This window comes from Pteropus alecto, unplaced genomic scaffold, assembly GCF_000325575.1.
Source record: "Pteropus alecto unplaced genomic scaffold, ASM32557v1 scaffold138, whole genome shotgun sequence".
Taxonomy (NCBI): domain Eukaryota; kingdom Metazoa; phylum Chordata; class Mammalia; order Chiroptera; family Pteropodidae; genus Pteropus; species Pteropus alecto.
This window is the reverse complement of record NW_006441525.1, coordinates 1,175,843-1,197,388: the sequence shown is the minus strand read 5'-3', so window position 1 is coordinate 1,197,388 and position 21,546 is coordinate 1,175,843. Positions and strand designations below refer to the sequence as shown.

The following is a 21,546-nucleotide window of genomic DNA, read 5'->3' as shown; positions in this document are numbered from 1 at the left end:
TGACAAAACAGAATTGGGGAAATGGTACCGATTGTTGGAACTGGGTGATGGATACATATAGGTTTATTATTCCATGCTATGTTTGCGTGTTTTATAAAAGTAAAGCAAAATAAACCAAACAATGCACATACATGTTTCTATATATTTCTATGTATTTATGGGGGAATAGAAAGAAATTGATTTTAAGGTCATTCATGTCAGGGACTATGGTCATATTTCCTTTTTTATTCTGTCTCGAATCTAGAATGGTGCCTTTCTCTAGAAAGGGCGCTGTGGAATGAACAATAGAGACAAACAGTAGTGATGGAAACGGGTCCCTTCAGTAATGTTTAAGCCCAGGGACTTAGGAATCCATTACCAGTTCTCCCCCTTACTTGCCTTGTAATCTCTAGCAAATCTTTTAACCTCATAGGGTCTTAGTTTTCTCATCTGTAAAATAGGAATAATTATAGTAGTTACTATACTTACCTGAGCACTGTGTTCCAGGAACCATTCTAGATACAGAGAACTGGTAGTAAATACCGTGGCCCCTAATTCCTATCTTCAAAGAGCTAACTTTTTCTCATAGGGTAAGAAAGACTGTAAATAAGTTGGGAAAATATACAGGATGTTAGATCTTACTAAAATTAAGTAGAAAAGGGAGCAAGCATGTGCTGGGGGTGAGGTAGAGACTGTATTTGTAATTTTAAAATGGGCGGTCAGGCAGGACTCCCTGGGAAGGTGACGTTTCAACGAAGACCTGAATTGAATGGGGAAGTGAGCCAGGTGTCTGTCTGGGTGATAAATGTCCAGTCCAGTGGAGGGAAGAATAAGTGCAAATGTGCTGAGGCCAAACGGTGCCTGGTGTGTTTGAGAATAGCAAGAAATTGTATCACTTGTCTGCACAGTGGCTCAGAGTGGATACTTACTTGGTTTGGTCTGGAGGCATTATACTCAAGGGTGGCAAATTTCTTCTGTAAAGGGACAGATAGTAAATATTTTAGGCTCTGTAGGCCATGTGGTCTCTGTCACAACTACTCAACTCTGCCATTGTAGCATGAAAACAACCACAGACAATACATAAATGAATAGGCGTAGCTGTGTTCTAAAAAAATTTCATTTACCCAAAGTAAAAGAGGATTTGGCCTGTAGGCTATATGGTTGACCAACTCCCGCTCTAAATACATCTATCACTCTCAGATTTTGAAAAATTAAAGGAAGATAAAGGAGAAAGTTAACACATAAAACAAAGGCACTTTTGTTCCTCTGTGTGTGTGTGTGTGTGTGTGTGTGTGTGTGTGTGTGTGTGTGTGTAAATCAAGCATCAAGCTCTGGCCAGTTTTACTGAAGAAAAATTTTTCATGATGTACTTTTCACCAGTCTGTTCTGGCATGCTTCTAATGATGTCAGAATCACCTGGATCAATGGTAGCCAGTGAGTATGCTCTGCAGTATTTTTTGCACATTGTGCCCAGTTCAGTGTTGTTGCCACTGTGGTGATGGACACGTTTTTGCCAACATGGTATAGTGCTGGGTTTCTGATTTCCTCAGTTGTTGGCAAGGATAACCAGTTTCCCTTTGCCTTGTCTTATTATTTTCAGAGCCTGCTTGTACCCCAGCATGTACTTTCCACTTTTCATAATGACTAAGAGTCCAGAGTTGACTGACTCTAGTGACTTTTTAATCTTTTTTGTGCCCGCCATCTTCCTACCTCAGGTGTGATCTGGCCCCCCAACCCAGAGCAGCCACCAGGATGTCCTGACAGTGAGAAAGCAAGGCACTGTTTCTTTATACTCTTATCTTCCTACTTTGGTTTTAGAACACTACCATTCTCACAAAATTACTTTGGTGTGCAGTGAAGAATTCCTATCATGGCTTCCACTCTGCTAGTGCCATCTTCTCACTTAGGCTTTGCCTTTTCCTTCTCTTTGTTAATCCACCTCCATCATTCCAAATTTCTCTGCTGTTTCATTCTTCTCTTCACTGATCTGCCCTCATCTCTTTCTCTTTTTTATCTCCTCCTGCATTTTAGCATTCTTTCTTCCTCATTTTAAATCTTTGTTGATATCATGTTTATTGGGTTTGTTTAATGAGATAACCTATGGCCTGACACATATCACACAAGAAACGGTGTTTTTTATTACCAGTATTATTGCTACTCAGGTTAGCGCTCCACCGTCTGTATTTTGGATAGACTTCTACTAGCCTTGGCGCTGCGAGAGCCCACTCAAAGAGGACAAGCTTCGAGAGAATGAGAGTAGAGAGGAGAAAGTTTGGAAAGGGTCAAAGTTCACAGGTCAGGACTTCTTGCATATGTGGGTGTGTATGGGCAGACACGTGTGTACATGATGTGTGTTTTGCAGGCTATGTCCTCGGCAATGAAAGAATAATTCATAAATTCAGGCATCCATCCTCTCTCACACTTTGAAAATCCCATCTTAATTGTGTGTGCCTTATGATTACAAGCCATTAGAGACCATTAGTAAATGAACTGAGATTTCAATCATGAAATGCAAACTCTCTTGTGAAATGCATACCTAGTTTCACATATTAATTGCTTCTAATTAAGGAGGAACATTTTAGCCAATTAGCTTTTGGAATTTAAGTGTAATCAGAAGGATAATTCAGAGATTTGCTAATTGCTTCCCCCATTGCAGCTGCTTGCCTTTAGTGCAGACATATAGTCTGTGTGCGCATGATTATGCATGTACACATGGTGGCTGAGAGTCCCAGAAGTTCTTTTGCTATAGTAGTTGTGTAGACAGCAGTCACCCATATCCTTGAAATTAACATGTAAAACAAATTGAGGGGTGGGGATGAGGGCAATAAGAGAGAATAAGAACATCAGATTGAACTAGATCCAGGTTCTAAACTGACTTGACTACTGAAGTTGTTGGCTAATGTTAGGCATGTCATATCGCTTCTCTAGATTTGTTGGGTGCAAGATGGCAAATGTCTCATACAGCTTTAGCCTTCCATTATTCATGACATACTCCCATGATTCTTGATAACCTTCCATGCATGATTCTATGTGAGATGGGAGCTGTGTAGGAAAAGAAGAAAGCATCCCTTGATAGAGGCCCAAGTGTGTTTATTGACACTTCAGCAGTCACACTAATGAAGTATGATGGGCTGGCAACTGTTCTTGCAGCCTTTAGATGTTTTGAAGGAGAAGGTCTTGGCACTCTATTCCATTGTTGCCCTTCTTCATACCTCTTATTCATTTTAATGGTCTTTTCCTAGTTTCAGTGGCACTTTGGTCTTTTCAGTGTTGGCCTCACTTTCTGGACATCTGACCATATCCCCTCGGATGGAGAGCTGTTCTCTCTCTCCATCCAGAGCAAAAAGCCTTCTGCTTTTCTCCATTCTTGCCTCATCTTGCTTCTCTTTTTGCTGTAAAAGAGGCTCTCAGTAGGAATCTACCTACCGCTGTTGCTGATTGAACTTTGTAATTACCACGATTTTTCTTTTGGCATTTTGACTTGGGCTTAATGCTGCAATCCTCATTATTATATAATAACTCACCAGTCAGAACTTGCTCATCAATTTCTCTTCCATCTACATTTTTTTCTTTATAAAAATAAAACAGATTCTTATCCACCTTACCCCACCCCTCTCCACAAGAACTCAGGCTCTTATGCATTGTGTGCAAAGACAGTGCTGTTGACAGGGACTTCCTGGGCTTGCATTAGTGTGAACTCTTAACCGTCTTAATTTGTGCCTTGCTGGTAGTTTACATCTCACGTTCCTATAAACTCAGCCTCAAGCCCTGTGGACAAGGAACAGATGAATGAAGAGAACACTCCAGAGAAAAAGGAAGGTAAAGGTGTCGATTAACTTTGAGAAAAGTATGGCTGTGGTTGCCTCTTCTGGGTGGTATTGCTCTCAGGTGTGTGTCTCATTCTCAGGGCAAATTTTCTCTACAAGGTGGATTCCCTTCACAGCATCTCGGCTGATAGGCCCCGTCCCCTTCGCCCCAAAAAGGGAATCCCTGATGAGGTGTGAAAACACCCTGCCATATCTAACATACATGTTTTGGTCATGCCAAGTTTAATTTGGGTCATGTCTATTGCTCTCTTCTTTTTGTAACAGAGAACCCTGGTTCCCTGTTTTCCTGAGGTCCATCACGTTCCAGAGTATCTCTTCAAAATCCTTATGCTGACAGTTGTAATTTCCCTGCAGGGAACCTACGTAGAAAATGTTGTCCAACCTGCCCTCTATCTCAATGTGAACGATTAAACAGATTCATGTTTGAGGTATGTTCTTATTAGGTTCAGCCTTCATTAAAAGTAATTAAAACTTGGCAAATATTCTTTTTGGATGATTAATAGGTCATCTCCACTTTTCCTTTTGAGAGGTCAGTTGCCAGTTACCAAAAATGAAACACCTGCTTTTACGTCAACGTGGCTGCTGCCCGAAATTTAGCAGCATGCAGCATTCCCGAAGCTGTTAAATATGTCCGGTGTGCCAAAAAAAATGGGGCCTTGTGTTTACCTAAGTCCTGAATAAATATGGTGGATTTCGGGACACAAATCTGATTGAAAACGTCTCCCTAGGCCAACACGAAAACTAAATTAGCTTACTTAGGTATATGTAATTTATAAAGAATATAAGATTAGATGGCAATGAATGGTCATTTTGGGGGAATAAAGCAAGTCTAAAAGAAAGATTTCTCAATTCGAATTCCAATTAATGCAATATTTTCCATGCTGTTTCATGGTGTACATATTCCTCCATGACTTTTGAATGGACCAAGTGAGCATTATATATGAAATTCACTATTGATGGCTTAGGAACAGATTGCTGATTATACTAGGAGGAGGTAGGAAGATGAGGTTGTAAGACAGAAAATCTGCATATTATTTTATGATTATTTTTTCCAGGTAAAGTAACCATTAAGGACATTGTATTACCTGAACATCCTACTCCTTGGTCAGAGTTTACTGTCTATCTCGAGAAAAGGGAGTCAGTAAGCACAAAACCTCCCCACAGCAACTCATGTTTCTGTATGAGGGTCCCTGTCACCTTAAAGGGAGGAAACTCCAAGAGGCTGAGAGTTGAACCAGAACTCAGTGTGGGGTCCACAGAAGTTGTTCTAATTCTATTTTGACTCTTAATGTTCCCTCTGGTCCAGATTTCATCACAATCGTCATTGCTTTCAACCTCCAGAAGTCAGTGAGGGACACGCATCATCTTTAATTTATATACAGATGAGGACACAGGCTCCGAAGTATCAAGTGACTTGCCTAAGTCAGAGTCGTTCAACTGTAACCCTCGGCGGGGAGGGCGGAAGCCCGTCTGGTCCAGCATGGGCCTCCCTCCAATCTGTTAGGTCCGGAGCCAGCGCCCTCCACAGAGATCCTGCCCTACAGTGGTGGCAGAGCACTAAAAAGGGAATTCCTAGCTCCAGACTCCTAAAACACAAATGTGGAGTTCACGGGTCTCCACTCTTTACCACAGATGAACATGTGTTTTTGTGGAAAGACCACACAGAGGAGTCAGGATTGCTATGTTGTTTCCAGATCTGGCCGTGTAGCCTGAGTCAAATTATAGAACCATGGCCACATTCAGCTGGAAGGAATTTAGGGATTGCCTCTGCTGGTGCATCAGAACCACCAGGACAGCCCGTTAAAGCACAGATTCCTGGAATTCTGATTCAATAGGTCTGGGGCCCTGAAGATTTTGCTTTCCTAGCAAGCTTCCAAGGCAGGTCAAATGCTGCCCATCCGTGGATCTCATGATACTTGAGCATCACTGGCATATGATAATCTTGTCATAAGATGGGTAGGCAAAGTCTTCAAGGCCACTTTGTAAATATTAGGCTTTATAGGCCATGCAGTCTTGTTGCAGCTACTCAACTCTGCCATTGTAACTCAAAAGTGGCCATAGATAATCTATATCTTCCTACAAAAATAGGAGGCCCGTGGGCTGCAGTTTGTTGACATCTTACCAAAAGCTTATAGCAATTTGGGTCTCCAGTTCTTCCCCAGCGCTCCTTGCTTCCAGCTGTCAAATAGGGATGATATTCTGGCCTGATTCTCCTCTGTAACTATACTGAAGATAAGGTATAATCATATCATAAACTCAGAAAATAACATTTCTGTATCAGGTTCAATCAGCCCCATATTATCAGCTGTACTAAACACCTTTATTTTAATAATCATTGAATTTGTCTTTATAAATGTTCCCTCTAATTGTTAGGCATTGCATAAAAAAATAAAGACGTTAAGAGATGACAGAAGGGATCCTTTTGATTGGTAATTTAGAACTTGCTTGGTGTCAGCAAATAGAAACGAACTCTTTACGTCAACAATGCCTTCGTGAAGTAAAACAAAAAAACTCAAGCATCTAACAAGGTTGGCAAGACAAAAAAAACCAAAGCTTATGATGGCCTGCCATACTAACTGCCTTTGTAAAATATTTTAATTAAAAAACATTCTATAAACAAAGACATAACCAACAAGTTATATTATTTTTTATTCATGTTAGAACTTCTATCAGTGTTTGAACATTAATATTTAGAGAGTTTGTACATTTTTGCCTTCCAAAGTTTAAAATGAGAACCACACTAGTTCACAAATGGTAACTAATACACACTTCACAATTGCATGATTATTCACTTGATCTCACTCTCTTAACACTGTTAAAACTTTTTCTTTTCCTTGTTGTACTTTACAATGAAAAGTGTGCCCCACTCATGTCTCAGCAAAGTTCCAGACATTATGGATTCATCACATATAAATTCTTTAAAAATATACTTCTGTCAAAAGACTTGATGACTACTATGTACACTACAAAAATAAATTTTCATATAAATAAATTATATGGCATACTTTTATCTTTGTAATTGAAATGACACAAACCCATTTCCACCAAAACTGGCAGACAATGAGACCCAGTTTGAATATTTATTTCCTTTAAACTCCTTACACTAAAACCTACCATGAATCCTTAATGAAAATGTTATATACTCTGAACTATTTAACATTAGTAAGCACTCTATACAAATAAAAATTCTGTTCAAAAGTAAAACATAGTTGTAATAGTGTTTCCAATAGAAATAAAAATCCCTGCATTCTTTTTGTTATAAACTGGCATGACAAATACTGTAGGAAAACATTCTTATGATACAAAATTATAAATATCAGCAAAGATTTCTTTTAAAAAATTAAAACATCCAAATGAACAAACAAGACAGACAAAATAAAACTATTTAAGGAGAGAGAAATTCTAGTTGCCTGCCAGCCCCCGCGTTCTCCCTTTGCCAATGTGACTATCGGAGAGAAAATTCTATGCTGTGCAGAAAGCAGTGGCTGGGCAAGCTGTCATGCGCCACACGAGTTGGGCTCAGGAAAGGAGTGAGGGCATGCCACGAGGCACAGGGAAGCAGGCCTCAGAATTTTGCATTGTCTCTCTCCTGAACGCAGGACGTAAGTTTTCTGAGCAGAGCTGGGTGTTAGGTAGACAGACAGTGTGGCTAACAGAGGCACCAAACAGTAGCGGTGGAGCCGTCAGGGCCCCTAGCATATTAACACACATACCTGGTGGCCACAGGTGGCTTCTAATTAGTATCTTACAGTTTTGTGATGAGTTTAGGATCTGAGGTCACTGCACTGCTGGGTACTACCTGGGGGCCCGTTGCCTTTCGATTACAATTTTCCATGTAAAATGGGAGGGCATGATGGGAGCTGCCATTTGTGCCCTCCTATAGTAGCTTAAGTCTGGGTGTCAAGTGCTTCCCCGACATTTGCTTGTCTCTCAGGCTAAGAGCTGAGGAAGACCAAGCCTCAGAGATAGAATTGATACAGAAGCAAATCTTTAAAGTAATGCCTGGTTGAGAGACTTGCCTCCATATCCATTCTTCAGTGGGGTGTGTACAATAAGCATCTCCCTGCTCGTCAATAAATGCCACATAGAAAGAACACTAATGATAGTGAGAGGAAGGAGAGGATTTACTTAGGAAGTATGCACCCATCATGTTAATGCAAACACTGAGAAGGATCCTTCTGAAGTTCACATCCTACAGAACTTCTAATTCCGCATCACCATATTGGATGCTCACTATTTAAAGACGCAAACAGATCCAGAAAGCCCCAACCCACTGTGCAGTTTAGGAAGAAAGAGAGTTTAAATTGTAGAGACTCGAAACATCACCTCTGGGTTTATTATGGGTCCAGAATGAACAGGTTTTTATACCTGTAGCAGGGTCATTGTCTCCATAAAACATTTTCAATCTACTCTTAAATTTTTTTTTTTTGGTGGGAGGAGGGTATGCATGTGTGTGTGTGTTGGTCACGAGAGGTATAATGAAGGCTGCATAACACATTCATGGCCCAGCCAAGGCTCACCATGAGGTGTGTTCTCTAATTCTTGAACGACAAGGAAGATCTCTGTACCCTGAGGTTCCAACGACCACCAAAGATCCATCTGAAGGAAGTTATCTCCTCTGAGGCACGAGCTGAAGTGAGTCTGGCAAAAGGATAAGGCGATGTTTAGGGTGGCGCTAGCCCTCTACTGGCACTAGGCAAGAAAGGTATCCTGACTCTTCCAGCCTGACCAGGGCAGAGCCCACTAAGGGTTAGACAGACAGTTAAAGAAACAAAAAAAGAAAAAAAAATCACAGTACAGTACATTGGGGAATCACACACGTTCACACACACAGCCAAACAGAAGAATCGCATTCAACTACACCTAGAGAAGCCACCGGGGTTAACGTGCTTTCTTCATATCTGCTCATTAAACAACAACAAAATTATCACGCATAGCGTGTTTGAAAGTTAACAGTAACATTTCATACTACCACAGGGTTGTGATATGCAAATTTAAAATATTTTAAACAAAAACCTTTACAAAATAATCCTATTATATAAGCAATATTTGCATAGAATTATACAGGTAAATCATACAATATTTAAGCAGCAGCAACACATGCTGAAATTTAAGACTAAGTTAAGCTTGGTTGTGGCACAGAGACCAATGTACAAATAGGGAGGGGCCTTGCTGGGGCCTCCCCACTGCCCACTCTGGGGCAGAAGTGGAGAAGCCCCAGATCACACTTCTTTACATCTGTTCCTTTGTATATTACATATGTGTACACCTCTTAAATATTTATAGAAATATTTCACAAAATAATACAATCGGTTACAGTAACAACGAACTGCCACCCTGGTGCAGTATCTTTCTAACTCCAAGCAGTTCTCTTCAAGCAGTCTGGAGGGAAGGTGGGGGTGGGGATTCCAATCTTTGGCCTCTTTGCTTCAGATTTTACTCACCCTTTAAAAGGAAAAAAAAAAAAAAAAAGTCAAACCAAGTAACAGGTATAGGAGTCCATATTTATAAAGCATACAAACAGGCAAAGGCGATCTATGGTATGAGAAATCCAGATGGTGGGGGCCTGGGTGAGGACAGGAGGGGTTTCCAGGGGCTGGTTACGATCTCTTCCTTGATCTGTGATCTGGGGACACGGATGTGTTCACTCTGTAACCATTCAATGAGCTATGTGTGTATCATACATACCTGTATGGCACTTTAATAAGGATTGAAAAATAGATGAAAGGTGCTATTGTTAGCACCTTTGTTAAGTGGCGCTAACCCTCAACAAGTTAACAGTGAGGGGAGAGACCCAATTGGGGACAAGACTAGTTCTCCAAAGATGACAGAGCTTGGACATGGCAGCGTTGCCTTGCGAATGAGACAGGTCGCTGGCATTCAGTCTGGAACACACCAATGCCCAGGGGCTCCAAGCTCCTCAAGCCTCAAGGAGCTTTCTTGCTGTGCCCCTGTGTCCCTTGGCCTCACACACCTCAGCTGGAGCTGCTGCCCCGGGGCCTCTCCTCACACTCCACGTCCTGTAGCTCGATGACCTCCACCTTGGAATCCCTCCTCTCACACCGCACGCTAAAAGGCACGTGGGGGTCCTCGAAAAGCCCAGGGTCCATCTCGGGGTAGTCCTCGTAGCCCGGGCACAGGCCCCCTCGGGGGTTTCGCCCAGGCCCGGGGGTGGGCTGGGGGTGCACAGCAACAGTTACAGAGGCTGAGGCCGTCACGGTGGTGATAGGCTGGCAGTAGCCGGGCATGGAGCTACCCATGGCAGTGAACGCTGGATGCCGAGGGTTGTGAGAGCGAGCTCCTCGGGGGCCCATGCGGTCCCTATTGCTAGGGCCAGAATGCCCTTCAGTAGAAATTTCAAAAGCGTCTCTGCGCGGTCTGTAGGGAGGTGGTCGCAAGCCTTCTCTGAGAGGTTCTCTCCGGGGCTGCTGGCCTGGCCGTCCAGGTGGCAGGGGCCCAGAGTCCGGGTGGGGCTGTTGTCGAGGGTTCGAAGGCGGGTGATGTCTTGCTTCAGGATGGACCACCTACAGAGGGTGAAGGCAGGTTAAAGCAGGCCAGGCGCTAACCCCAGGCCAGGCATCACCCCCGGTGTTCTCAGCCCTCCCTTCTTGGCTCTGGCTCCTGCCTGGCCACCCACACACACATATGCACAGCTCTTCTCAACCAAGTGCTCAGTCAACCTCACAAATGTCTGGAGAGGCCTGGGGGGGCAGCCCATGGGGGTCTTACATACACACACACCACCAACCTGCCCGCCCGCCGTCCCCCGAGAGAGCGAGAGGATCCATTTGCTTAGAACCTCACGATGTGGCGGAGGAGCACCTACGCCAGGCTTTCTCCAGCACAGCTGGCTGGACACATACAGCAGAGCGAGAGGATCCATTTGCTTAGAACCTCATGATGTGGCGGAGGAGCACCTACGCCAGGCTTTCCAACTCCTACATCCAGGCTTTCTCCAGCACGGCTGGCTGGACACATACAACTGCTACCCACACATGCGGAGCTGTGGACAGAGAGCATGTGCGCGGCCTCCCTCCCAGTCGGCCACCCCAGCCTGCTCAGCAGCATGCTGAGCTCCTCTTCTAAAAGCGCCGAGCCGTTGGCCCTCGCATGCACAAATGCCGGACGTCGGCAGAACTGTCCATACCTACACTCTGTTGAATAAGGTAACGGTTAGGGACCTATAGCTATTTCCATTTAAATTATCTAGAATCCTAGCCACATTTCGGCGTGCTCAACAGCCACATGTGGCCAGTGGCTACTGTACTGAAGAGCACAGAGCGCGTTTGCATTGTCACATAAAGTTCTATCGAACAGCACTGCTCTGTCTGGTTGTTAGGAATCTGGTTTCTGGGTCTCTATACAAAGCATGGAGCAACACAGTGGCCACATCAATCAAAAGGACCGTGACCAACTTCAAAGTCGTTCAGCTTGTACCTATTTTTAGGCTCCCGCTGAACAAAACCAGATTCACACTGCAGCTCAGCAGGCATCGCCCCGGGGGGTAAGAGGAGGAAAATTTAGGTTATTTGGTTGGCCCCTCTCGCTTTCATGGAAGGCCTGCTCTGGCCTGGGACTGGAATCCCCATTTCCTGGAGGGACAGCAGGAGGCTCTCGGTTGGAGGGTTGGAGAAATATGAGCCTCAGAACCTTCCGTGGGTTTTGCGCTGTGCTTCTCAGGACTGGGGACCGGGGACAACCTGGGAAGCACAGAGTGAATGACACGCGTGGCTGGGCTCTCGGAGCCTCTGAGAAGGGCTCCCAGGTCACACACAGATTTCCTGAAATTACCAAAGGCTAAGCTGCTGTGCTTGTCCCCAGCCACCTAGAATATGCACTTAGAGTCACAAAAGCTTCTAGTAAAGTCTTAGGCAATGATAACTGAAATAATTTTGTACCAAGGTCAACAGAAGTGAGAGAAAAAATATATCACTTCTGCTGGCAATAAAGATCATTATATTTTTCAAAAGTATCATTCTAAAATGATAATATGCAACTTAAAAAAATAAAAAAGGCCAAGCCTGCTTTGTCTCTGGCCCTCCAGCTCAAACTGTACTTAGCTTGAACAAGATATATGCTGCTGCTCCATGCACTTACCGTTGCTGTTACTGGCCTCTGCCCTTTTTGATCCGTGTAAGATCCAACTATATGAAACTGACATTTTTACACTTTAGAAGAGTCAAATATTGACAATTTCATATGTTTCCACCTAACCTCTACTTTGTTTTTGCATCCTGTCTGATCTGCTACTCAGAGCAGGCAGGGGCTGCCCCTGAGGGTGACTTACGGTGGAGCGGGCAAAGACGGGGTTTTCTGTGGCTTCCACGATCACGTGGTGGGCAGGGCCCCCGGCGCCCTGCTGGGCCTCATACTGCCGAAGCTCCTCACTGATGCCTGAAACGGTCGTTTGAGAACTGTACTCCGAGTCAGAGGAATCGGACCCGTTGTTCGCATGACAAGGGGGCACGGCAAAGCGGACCACACTGGGGGGCGGCTCTGGGGAAGGAGTGGGCAGCCGGTTCATCCCGTTTGCTGGAGATACCTGTTTAAGAGAATTCCACATTAAAGGTGCCATCATTCATCTACTGTTAGCCACACTCAAAGTTCAAAGAACAGTATTGTTCAGGGGCCTCTGCCCCTCCGCTCCAGCCTCCTCTACTACTCTGTATTCCCCTCCCCCTTTCTGCCACCTTGGAGGACCCAAAGGTCTGACAGCTGCAGCAAAAGAATGGCCCTCTGCTCTCTCATACTGGAAAGGCAGGCAGGACCCTTTTTACTCTTCTTCAAGCCCAGATTTATCTTGAGTGGAAAATACTTCATTGATCTAGATGTACAAGACTCAGGCTGTCAACCACTTGGTTTAAAACAAAATAAAAACATAACAAAACCAGTACTATATCCCCAAAACTATTACACTGAAGAGAAAAAAGGCCATGGTTTTTGAGATGTTTACTAAAAAAGCAAGTCATTGGTAATGTGGATATACCTAAATATCTAAATTAAGAGTGACAGGAAAAAAGGCATTCAGGTGGCCTGTTGACTGCACACTACGCCCAGCATAATTACTGACCTCAGGATACGGTCCGAAGAAGGACAAAAGGACTGGAAGCAAAACCAGCCCATTGAGAACACCCAGGATTGTTAGGATTGCCAGGACAGCAAAGAAATACCTTGAAGATAAAAGAGAAACAGGAACATTCACTGTGGCAAAGATCAACTAAGCTACCCTTCACGTGCCCAAATATTGCAGCACATCATAAGCCAAAAATTAGCAAAACCCATACAGGTGAAAAGGCTGTTATAAAATTACGGTTCAAATTCAGCACTAGATTTTTTTTTTTAACCTTATGATTTAGAGGGCTGCATTCTACAAACCAAAGTGTCAGTTCACGAAAGAAGGAAAAAAAATTAGTTTGTTAATTTGCTGAATTCTCATGGTATGTAATGTTATTTATGAATGTGTTACTCAAACACAAAAATATGGAATGCAAACTGAATGGCTGAGCGGACTGAAAGCACAAATACAATGCAGAGGGGCCCCCGTCCATGAAAACCCAGCAGAAGCAAACAAATGAAGTGAAGGGTGTAGAATTTAAACAATTTAGCCCAGGAGGAAAAGCAGCCCACTTGTGCAAGGCAGCTAATCCACTGTGAAATGCTTCTGCATCTTAGAGCAGAATCTCTAATTAAGTCTCCAGCGTATCAGGTAAGGCTTTCCCTGGGCTTTCATTAATCACAACTTTCTGTCTAGAATTCTGTGAGTTCCAGTTTAACCAAACAGCTCCAACTGAAACCTTTTTAGAACACAGGAACCAGCTTTCTGTAAAGAAAACCCTGCCCATTTCTGTGGTTGCTGGGGCATTTGCGGGGGAGGGCGGTCCACAGTGATGGGGCTGCTCTGCGGCCAATCTTTTGTTGAACAATTTAGCATCTCTGAATACTCTTGTTCTGCGTCAGCCAATTCAAACATAAAGGCCACAGCACCATGAAGAAGAGGAGCGTGCACAAGTGGCCCTGCTTTCCCACCACTGAGGGCTAAGGTCTGGGATCGTTCATGAATACCAAGGTAAACCTGTTAGCCAGGGACAGACACTGGCGGACACACCACACAGGGGGAGGGGGTGGGCTCCATGCAACTATGTGTTTCTGTAACTAATGATTTCTAGGGCAATTTTGCTGGAAATGGGCTGCGGGGGAAGGGAGCTTAGGATGTTCTGAGAAGAGGGAAGGCAAGATATCTGTTAATAGTCCTCTTGATCATAAAACAGAACAGGCACCAAACTTTGCCACATCTATATATGTTTGAACATTAGATGAAAGGAGAGAGAATCCCTATAAAAATACAAATACCTCGCAGCTATTGTAAACACTAGAAACTTCTGAGCTGCATTAGTAAAAACCAAGCAGCCAATGTCTTACTCTAATGTAAACTGCTAGAACTTTAGGCAGAGGCATATGTCAGCAGCAGGCATTAAGACATTTGCATCCCATCCATCTAACTGTAGAATAAACAGACCAATTAGATTTCTGACGCTTAGTGTACACAATGTCTGCTCATCTAGCCGGACCCCAGTGAGGGCTTTATCAGGTTAATCCATCCAGTTCTAGAAAATGGGAAGCCCTTTTAAGTGCTTGAAACAAGAATCCTGATATCTCTGGGAGAGAACAAGAAGCCGTAGGTTAGATGAGAGAGCTGGGATTCTGCCTGCCATTCAAGGTCTCATCTAATGGGTGTTCAGATTCAGGCTAAGTTTCCTCTGCATGGCTCACTTGGCATCCACCACGGCTGAGTTAGATTCTCTGAGATCCCAACACACCCTGAGATTCCCATGGTTTTGAATTGCCTGTGAACTTGTCTCTCCTGTAAGTTACATGGATGGGGACAGGGTCCATGTTACTTGTTGTGTGAAATGGCACTTATGACATGCTCGTCACATTGTGTTGAGTGGAAAATTATATAAAAGAAACTCTTTTGACACATGGCTTTATAGCATAAAAAAACAACTGCTAATGCCCGAAAAAAATGTACACTAAGGAAATAAAGGAAAAATCAAATTAAGAACTTAAAACTGACACCAAAACCTTGATCTAGTTTAGGCATATATCTGGTATTGAAAAATAAGAATGTACTGATTGGCCTGTTAACTGATTAACAGTGTATGCTGAAATCAGCAGCATGGGCATCACCTGGGAGCTGACTACAACTGCAGAGTCTGCTACTCACCCTCCCATCCCCTACGAAATCTGATCTGCATTTATGGAGAGCCTCAGATGACTCATAAGCACATTACAGTCTGGGAAGTGTGGTCTATACTGTAATAGATATCTCACCTCTTCACTCGCCTTACACCAAAAGGAACGTGAGCGGAGGCAAACTCTGACAGTCTTTCTAGGAAGGCTAAGCTCCGCAATGCTGAACTGCCCAAAGGGGTATGCCACACACCAGGGGAATGATGTTTTTCCCATTATAAACTGGCTAAAACTGAAAACCCTCTTCTTTTTATTGAAAACCAAAGGCCTATCACAGACACACACACCTGGAAAGCCTGTTTAGGTTCTCTCACCAGATTGCTGAAGCACCGCTAACAACCCAGGCATTTCTCACATTTGGTTCAGCTTTACTTATTGACTCTGGCCCCGCCCCTCCACAGAGCAGCAGTGTTGCATCCAGGAGCAGCTGCTTCTCAATGCTGTTCAGAGAAGAAAATGATCTGGCCCTGCTATTCTCAAACTATTTTCAAAAGGAAAAGTTGCTCCCTTTTTATACTTCAAGTCACAGTCTTCATTAAATTCACCAGAAACTGCTTGTCTTTAGAGCCAAACGTATCCAAACTAGGCTTGGATTTCCAAAATTTGACACCAAAGTCACATATTAAATGCACCCTAAAATTTAGTGGGAACTTGAATCTGAAATCTGGGCACATTATGTTCACGTCTTAAAAAAGAGTAAAATCCAGGTGACAATTTTAGGTGTTTGTAAGTTTTCCTTCCTACAGTTTTGAAAGAAGTGAAGGTGAGACTGTCAATTAATGGGAACCACAGTCATCTTTCTGTAGATATTTCTAACCTGGAATACCAAAAAATGGAATATTAGGCAATCCTTCGGCCTTTGCTGCTATCCCCAAATCCTCCATCTTTTCTCAAGATGGCCTTAGAGGAGAGCTTACCTTTATACCTCTTGGCTCATCTTTGAGTTAATAAAGTCAAAAGAAAGTGGCATCACAGATAGTGGTAATCAAAACATCATGTTGTATACCTTAAGTATATGATTTATATTTGTCAGTTATAAATTATACCTCAATAAAGCCGGTGTGTGTGTGTGTGTGGGGGGTGCGTCACAGTGAAGACATGCTACAATCTACCAGAAACAGAAGGAAATAAGCAACAGAAGTCACGTGAGCAAATGATGATTTTTAAAACAAGTCTTCTCTCCTATCCCTGCTTACCTGACAATGAAATCAAATTCTGATCCTGCCAGCATCAGCACTCCCAGCAGAGTAGAAACAGCCCCATCCAGAACAGGTGCAAACATGTGCTCCAGGGCAAGCACGGCCCTGCGGTTCTTATCGCCAATGGCTGTGAGAAAGGCCTGTGCAAAAGGGAAGAGTTCAAATGGTCACAGTCCTGGACTTGACTTGGTCAACGCTGTCTTAACCCCTTTCCCATTTAGAAAAAAAAAACAGTGCAGCTTGCTGCCAGCATTCATTTAACATCACACATAGGAATGCTACATTTTCTAGGATTTACCATTTTCAGCAACAGAGTTATTCTATTTTGTAACTGAAAATACCACTATTAAAAACAAAATGCTATAAATAGAATGGTATCATTTGTTCCTACAGACTATTGATACACTAGAGCGATTCAAAAATAATAAAAAGAAGTGAGATATTTTGTGGCAACCTTTGGGGGTAAGGTTAGGACTGTATGTAATCTGTGAGTTATCTCAGGGTAAATGCTACGGCTGCAAGTGCCGCCGGTGATATTTTTAGGGCAAATGGGAAATAGGTTAAACTCTATAAAGTGCTTTAATCTGCCTCTACAGAAATGCTTAGATCTTCCTGTTTAGTGGGTTTATTCAACTAGCTAAATCTAGGCTTATTCTAAAATGACCTGTTCGTGATATTGGATCATGTTTGGTGTTGATATAAATCTTGAAGAGCAAAAAAGGATGAAAAGCATATTTACCTGTAATTAAAAACCAAACCAAAACTATTAAAAAATGAGCAAAATGTTCCCTTTTCACTGCTACTCACCCCTGAGTTTTCTCCTCCACTCAAGTTCTCTTACATCATTCACATGGGAGATATCTCCAGTTACGAAAGTGACAATATCTTGCCTGATTTTTTGGATGGTCAAGGTCTTTGTTCTGAATGGACTTATTAGCTCAGTGTCATATAAAACAAGGTGCTAAATACATATTTCCTCATGATTATACTGAGCGTAGAATTTCTGTTGCTGTGTTCAAATGAATGTATTTATAGTGCATCTAAGCACCAGGGGGATATCGTAAGAGAAAGAAAGGACTATAAATTCAAAGCGAGCATGCTCTGATCACATGTGAACACGTCCCTGCCTCCTCTGTGTTCCCCACAGCTCTCCTAGGTCAAGAACGCTGTTTTACCAGTAAGTCCCGGTGTATCAGACTGTTGGCTTGAGTGTGACCCAGGACTGATTTAATGTGGGTTACACCCTGTCTGGTCTTATAGTGGGAACCCAGCAGGGAGAGGTGGGCCTGACACAAGATCTCTCTCTGCCTGAAACTTCAGGTTGCTCTGGGATATGCTGAGAAGAGAGAGCTAGGAGCTTCTTAAAAACCCAGGCCCACAACACACTGCAGGGAGCATTCCATCCCTGATGCACCCTGTAAAAGGACAGGAAGGTTATTTTCCTTAATGGACCAAGAAACAAAAGTATATCGAGGTGTACTATGACTTCATACTTTTCTCTCAGGTGGGTTCTACATATCCATGTGCTCTTTCAAAGTTGGAAGATTTTAGGGTCAATCTAGTTGCCTTTCTCTCTTGGGAGGAAAGCACCGAGATGTCTAGAACCATGTTACTTTGTGCGTACTTGGGCCATGATGACGTCAGGGTCAAGTTGATTTATCCTTTCACACTCAGTTTATGTTATCAAAACAGTGAACCAACAGGAATCCCTCAATTTTCTGAAGACCATTCATGGAATGCATCCTCTTCAACAACCTTATTCCATCATTTTACAAATCTTGTAAGAGCAATAACTGCCCACTTTAAGATTTTCAAACACGGGCTAGGGTAAGAATACCATGTCCTGAAGATGGATAGTCTCCTGATAAAGACTGGAACTTAAAACACTGAGTAGGGGTTGTTGCTCACAAAACCAAACTGGCTCTTGAGACTCCTTAAATTCTAGGAATTAAATCTTGTATGAGCAGTAGAGGTATTCCTTAATCGTTTATTCCACTCTGGTGTGTGTTTTCATGTTCATACCAGCTCACAGGCAGAGACTTGGAGTGCCGCTGCAGCTTAGACTGTAGTGTGCATTTACCTTGTAAAAATCTATTCTAGGACAGATCTGTCCATGTTTTGCAAAGCAAGCTACCAAAATTTCATTCGTATCAGAATAAAATGGAGGCTTAACTCATATGCAGTGTTTCTTCCTTTTTTGAAAAAATGAGATTAGAATGTGTTTCTGAGCTCTAGGCTATTGGGCTCTTCTTTTCAAAAAAGAAAAAAAAAATCCTTTTCCCTCCTCCCAGGTCAATGGAGAAAAGTCACTTGGGAAGGCTCGATATTTAGAGAATGCTATTTCTGTATTATCAGTTTTTTGTTATACACTGGGAGAAAAATGGGTCAACTTCAACAAAACATTCATTCTGAAACACAAAAGTGTATAATCTCTAAGTTGCATAAAAATGACCCTGAAAGACTCCTGTGGAAGGACTATGGGAGGTATAAGGCAGAGGCATATATATAGACATGCAGGTGCCATAAGTTGAGTCCAAAGAAAATCAAAGCTAGAGATTGCTAAAGCAAGGCTAAAAGTAATTAGATCCAAGTCCAAGGTTCGGTTTCCTAGCTGAGGCATTCCCAAACAGCGGTATTTTTTTTTTATTCTGTCAAAGACTTAGGCTATAAGCACAAGTGCAGATGGTACACAATTTATACACTGCTATGAGGCTTCTGAATAATTCTCTGATAAATATAGACAATGGGCTTGTCTCTTGGATTTAAGACTCCTTTTGAAGTTTAATTTCCTCCAACAAAGCATTCACAAGGACTGGGCACAGGACGATAGAGGAAATAAATTCCTGTTGAGAGCAACATTAATTCTCATACTTGGAGGATGGAAGGGTGAAGAAGCTGGGAGGGCTCAGTTGGGAGAGCAGCTCCTCCACACTCAGCACCTGCACCTTTGCTCACCAGCCCCAAGGTAGCTCCTCAGCTGCCAACTAGCTGCACTCTCGATTATACCATCCCCAGTAAGCTCGTGCGTGTGGTCTCATTTTATCCCCACTTTATTACTGTGATTTTTTGTGTGTGCACATACACACACCCCAAAACACACGTGCACGTACTTACACACACACCATCTATCTTGGGAACACAGTCGACAACTTGAGGACCTGTGATGACACTAATGACAACACCAAATAAACAGAATCCTTCCTGGCTCACTCAACACACTGATGTGTGCCTATTGATGACCTGGCCCGGTAAAAATTCACCTTTGTTTTGATGCCCTTCTCCTTAGATTCCCTAAGAGGGAAAGGAGTCCAGGCAAATTCTAGCCACTCCTAGGGAATGTCTGTGCCAGTCTGAAAACTTTGCATGGTTTGTGTACTGGGCGTGTTCTTGATGATGGAGAAAATGAAAAGGTTCCCAACTTGGAGACTAAGAGAGCGAGAGGAAATGTGCTGCTTTGTCACAGTTATAGTTGGCAACATCTTCTATACCAGAGCAACGTGAACGGTAAACTCCACTCCTATGCCGACGGACGCAATCAGGATGACCACAGGCACCGCGCTGAGCTTGATTCCGATGAGGCCCATCATGCCAAAGAGCTCAACCGTCATCAAAGCCAGGACCGTCACCTGTAAGAAGGCAGGGAGATGAGGGGTTGGCCATAAACACACTCTAGGTGTGGAAAACAAGTGAGATGTTCAAGCCTTGATGTGGCCTCGCTTCAGATGGAGAGCTGAGAGAAACACCTGGGACCCAAATATAATGAAAGAGCTGACTCGCTGTAACTTCCAATAATTGTCTTTATTTCCTAATTCAACATCTCCCTGCTGGGAAAGGAGACTTTTGAGATAATTTTGGGACAGCTGTAGGCAGTAGAGGTACATAAAGGCAAAGTTTAGTATTCTACTGAAAATTGTTTTTCTAATATACCTACTCTATAAAGCAAAAAAATTTCAAAATTCCGCCAGAGCAACTTTTGAAGAGTTACACAAACATGGAGTCATCACTAGCTACAAATTTCAAACAACTTATTTCCTTCTGTTTTGATCTTAACTATCACAGACTATCCTTCAACTGTCACTGAGTTGAAACTTTCGAGTTTTTGGTTGCCTTAACCCTCCATCCTAAAGAGTTGATAGGAAGGGGTGAATAAAAGTTCTTTCGACTAAAAGTAACTTTGCTTTTGTTAGAAGGGCCCATGGACTAAGTGAAGATGACTTGGGAGCAAGTTAAGTAGGAGAAAAGGGATGAGTCATCAGCTGATGCGGGTCAGGTTACAGGCCCCTTCACTTTGAAGAAAATGTGGAGCGACTGGGGTGCACAAAGCAAACAGTTAAATCCAAGGAAAAGCTTTTATTTGCCTTTCATCTGCCTTGTAAAAATTTGCGAGGAGATGGAAAGAAAATCTGTGAGGTAGACTTTGGAGTTTCTTGGGCCAAAGGGGAGAAAATAAAAATAAAACAAAAAACTTTGCAGGGATGGAAGGAAGAGAGGGAGAGCATGAGCTACGCTTCTTGGGGGTAGGGCAGCAGGGAGTGGTGGCAGGAGGAGGACAAGTTTAATAAAAGTTCCTTTTGCTTTCTTTCAATAAGCTAGTGAAAGATGGACAGCACCAATTGCTTAAGTACCATGAAAACTCCTACAGACTAAACATTTACCTTTTAACATACCTGCTGCACAGACTTATGGTGCAGAAGCAAGACCTGGTCTCTGTTTTTATAATTCTGGCATTTTGAAGGCTATACCACAGTTCATGGAATTTAAACACTGCCATGATTTTATTAGACTCTACAAGAAACTTACTTCAAATCTGACCATATTACACTTGGAGAAAGGATGCCAAAAAATAGGTGAGTAATACTAGTTTATCATTTTCTCCCAGAAGTTAAAACACACACAACACACAAAACCGTTTTACTCATACCACTGTCCGAACTTCTCGACTTATCCCTCCATTTAGAATAACCTTCTCTATATTGGGTCCGGAATTATCACAAAATGACACTTGAATTAAAAAAATTAGTTATTGCTTCGACTGTATTTCACAAATGTTCAGAGCTATTATGAAAAGTGTGCTAAAAACTCTCCTATCTTTACATAAAAAGTTTAAAGCTGCAGGGAGAGGGGATATAAGATTAGGGCCATTAAAGGCTCTACCTAACCATGAACCTCGCCACCTCCAGCAGAATAAATATAGCATAGATGATGCAATCTTATACCCTCCTCCAGAGGCCCAGACATAAACAAAACTTCCCGGCTGCAGAAAGAGCTATGCTGAAAGGAATTTGACTTCC

General features: G+C 42.8%; 1 protein-coding gene and 1 pseudogene across 1 annotated transcript in view; both read right to left on the bottom strand.

Moving 5' to 3' along the window:
• Positions 1-1,303: 1,303 nt before the first annotated feature.
• LOC102884612 lies at positions 1,304-1,681 on the bottom strand (annotated as a pseudogene).
• Positions 1,682-6,431: 4,750 nt separating this feature from the next.
• PTCH1 (patched 1) overlaps positions 6,432-21,546 on the bottom strand; it is a 69,523-nt gene continuing 54,408 nt past the window's right edge. Inside the window, 8 exon segments of the mRNA XM_015594792.2 lie at positions 6,432-9,251; positions 9,781-10,330; positions 12,094-12,348; positions 12,877-12,976; positions 16,253-16,395; positions 19,744-19,896; positions 19,898-19,924; positions 21,145-21,178. Of these exon segments, the coding sequence (XP_015450278.1) occupies positions 9,782-10,330; positions 12,094-12,348; positions 12,877-12,976; positions 16,253-16,395; positions 19,744-19,896; positions 19,898-19,924; positions 21,145-21,178 (1,261 nt within the window). The 3' untranslated portion in view covers positions 6,432-9,251; position 9,781.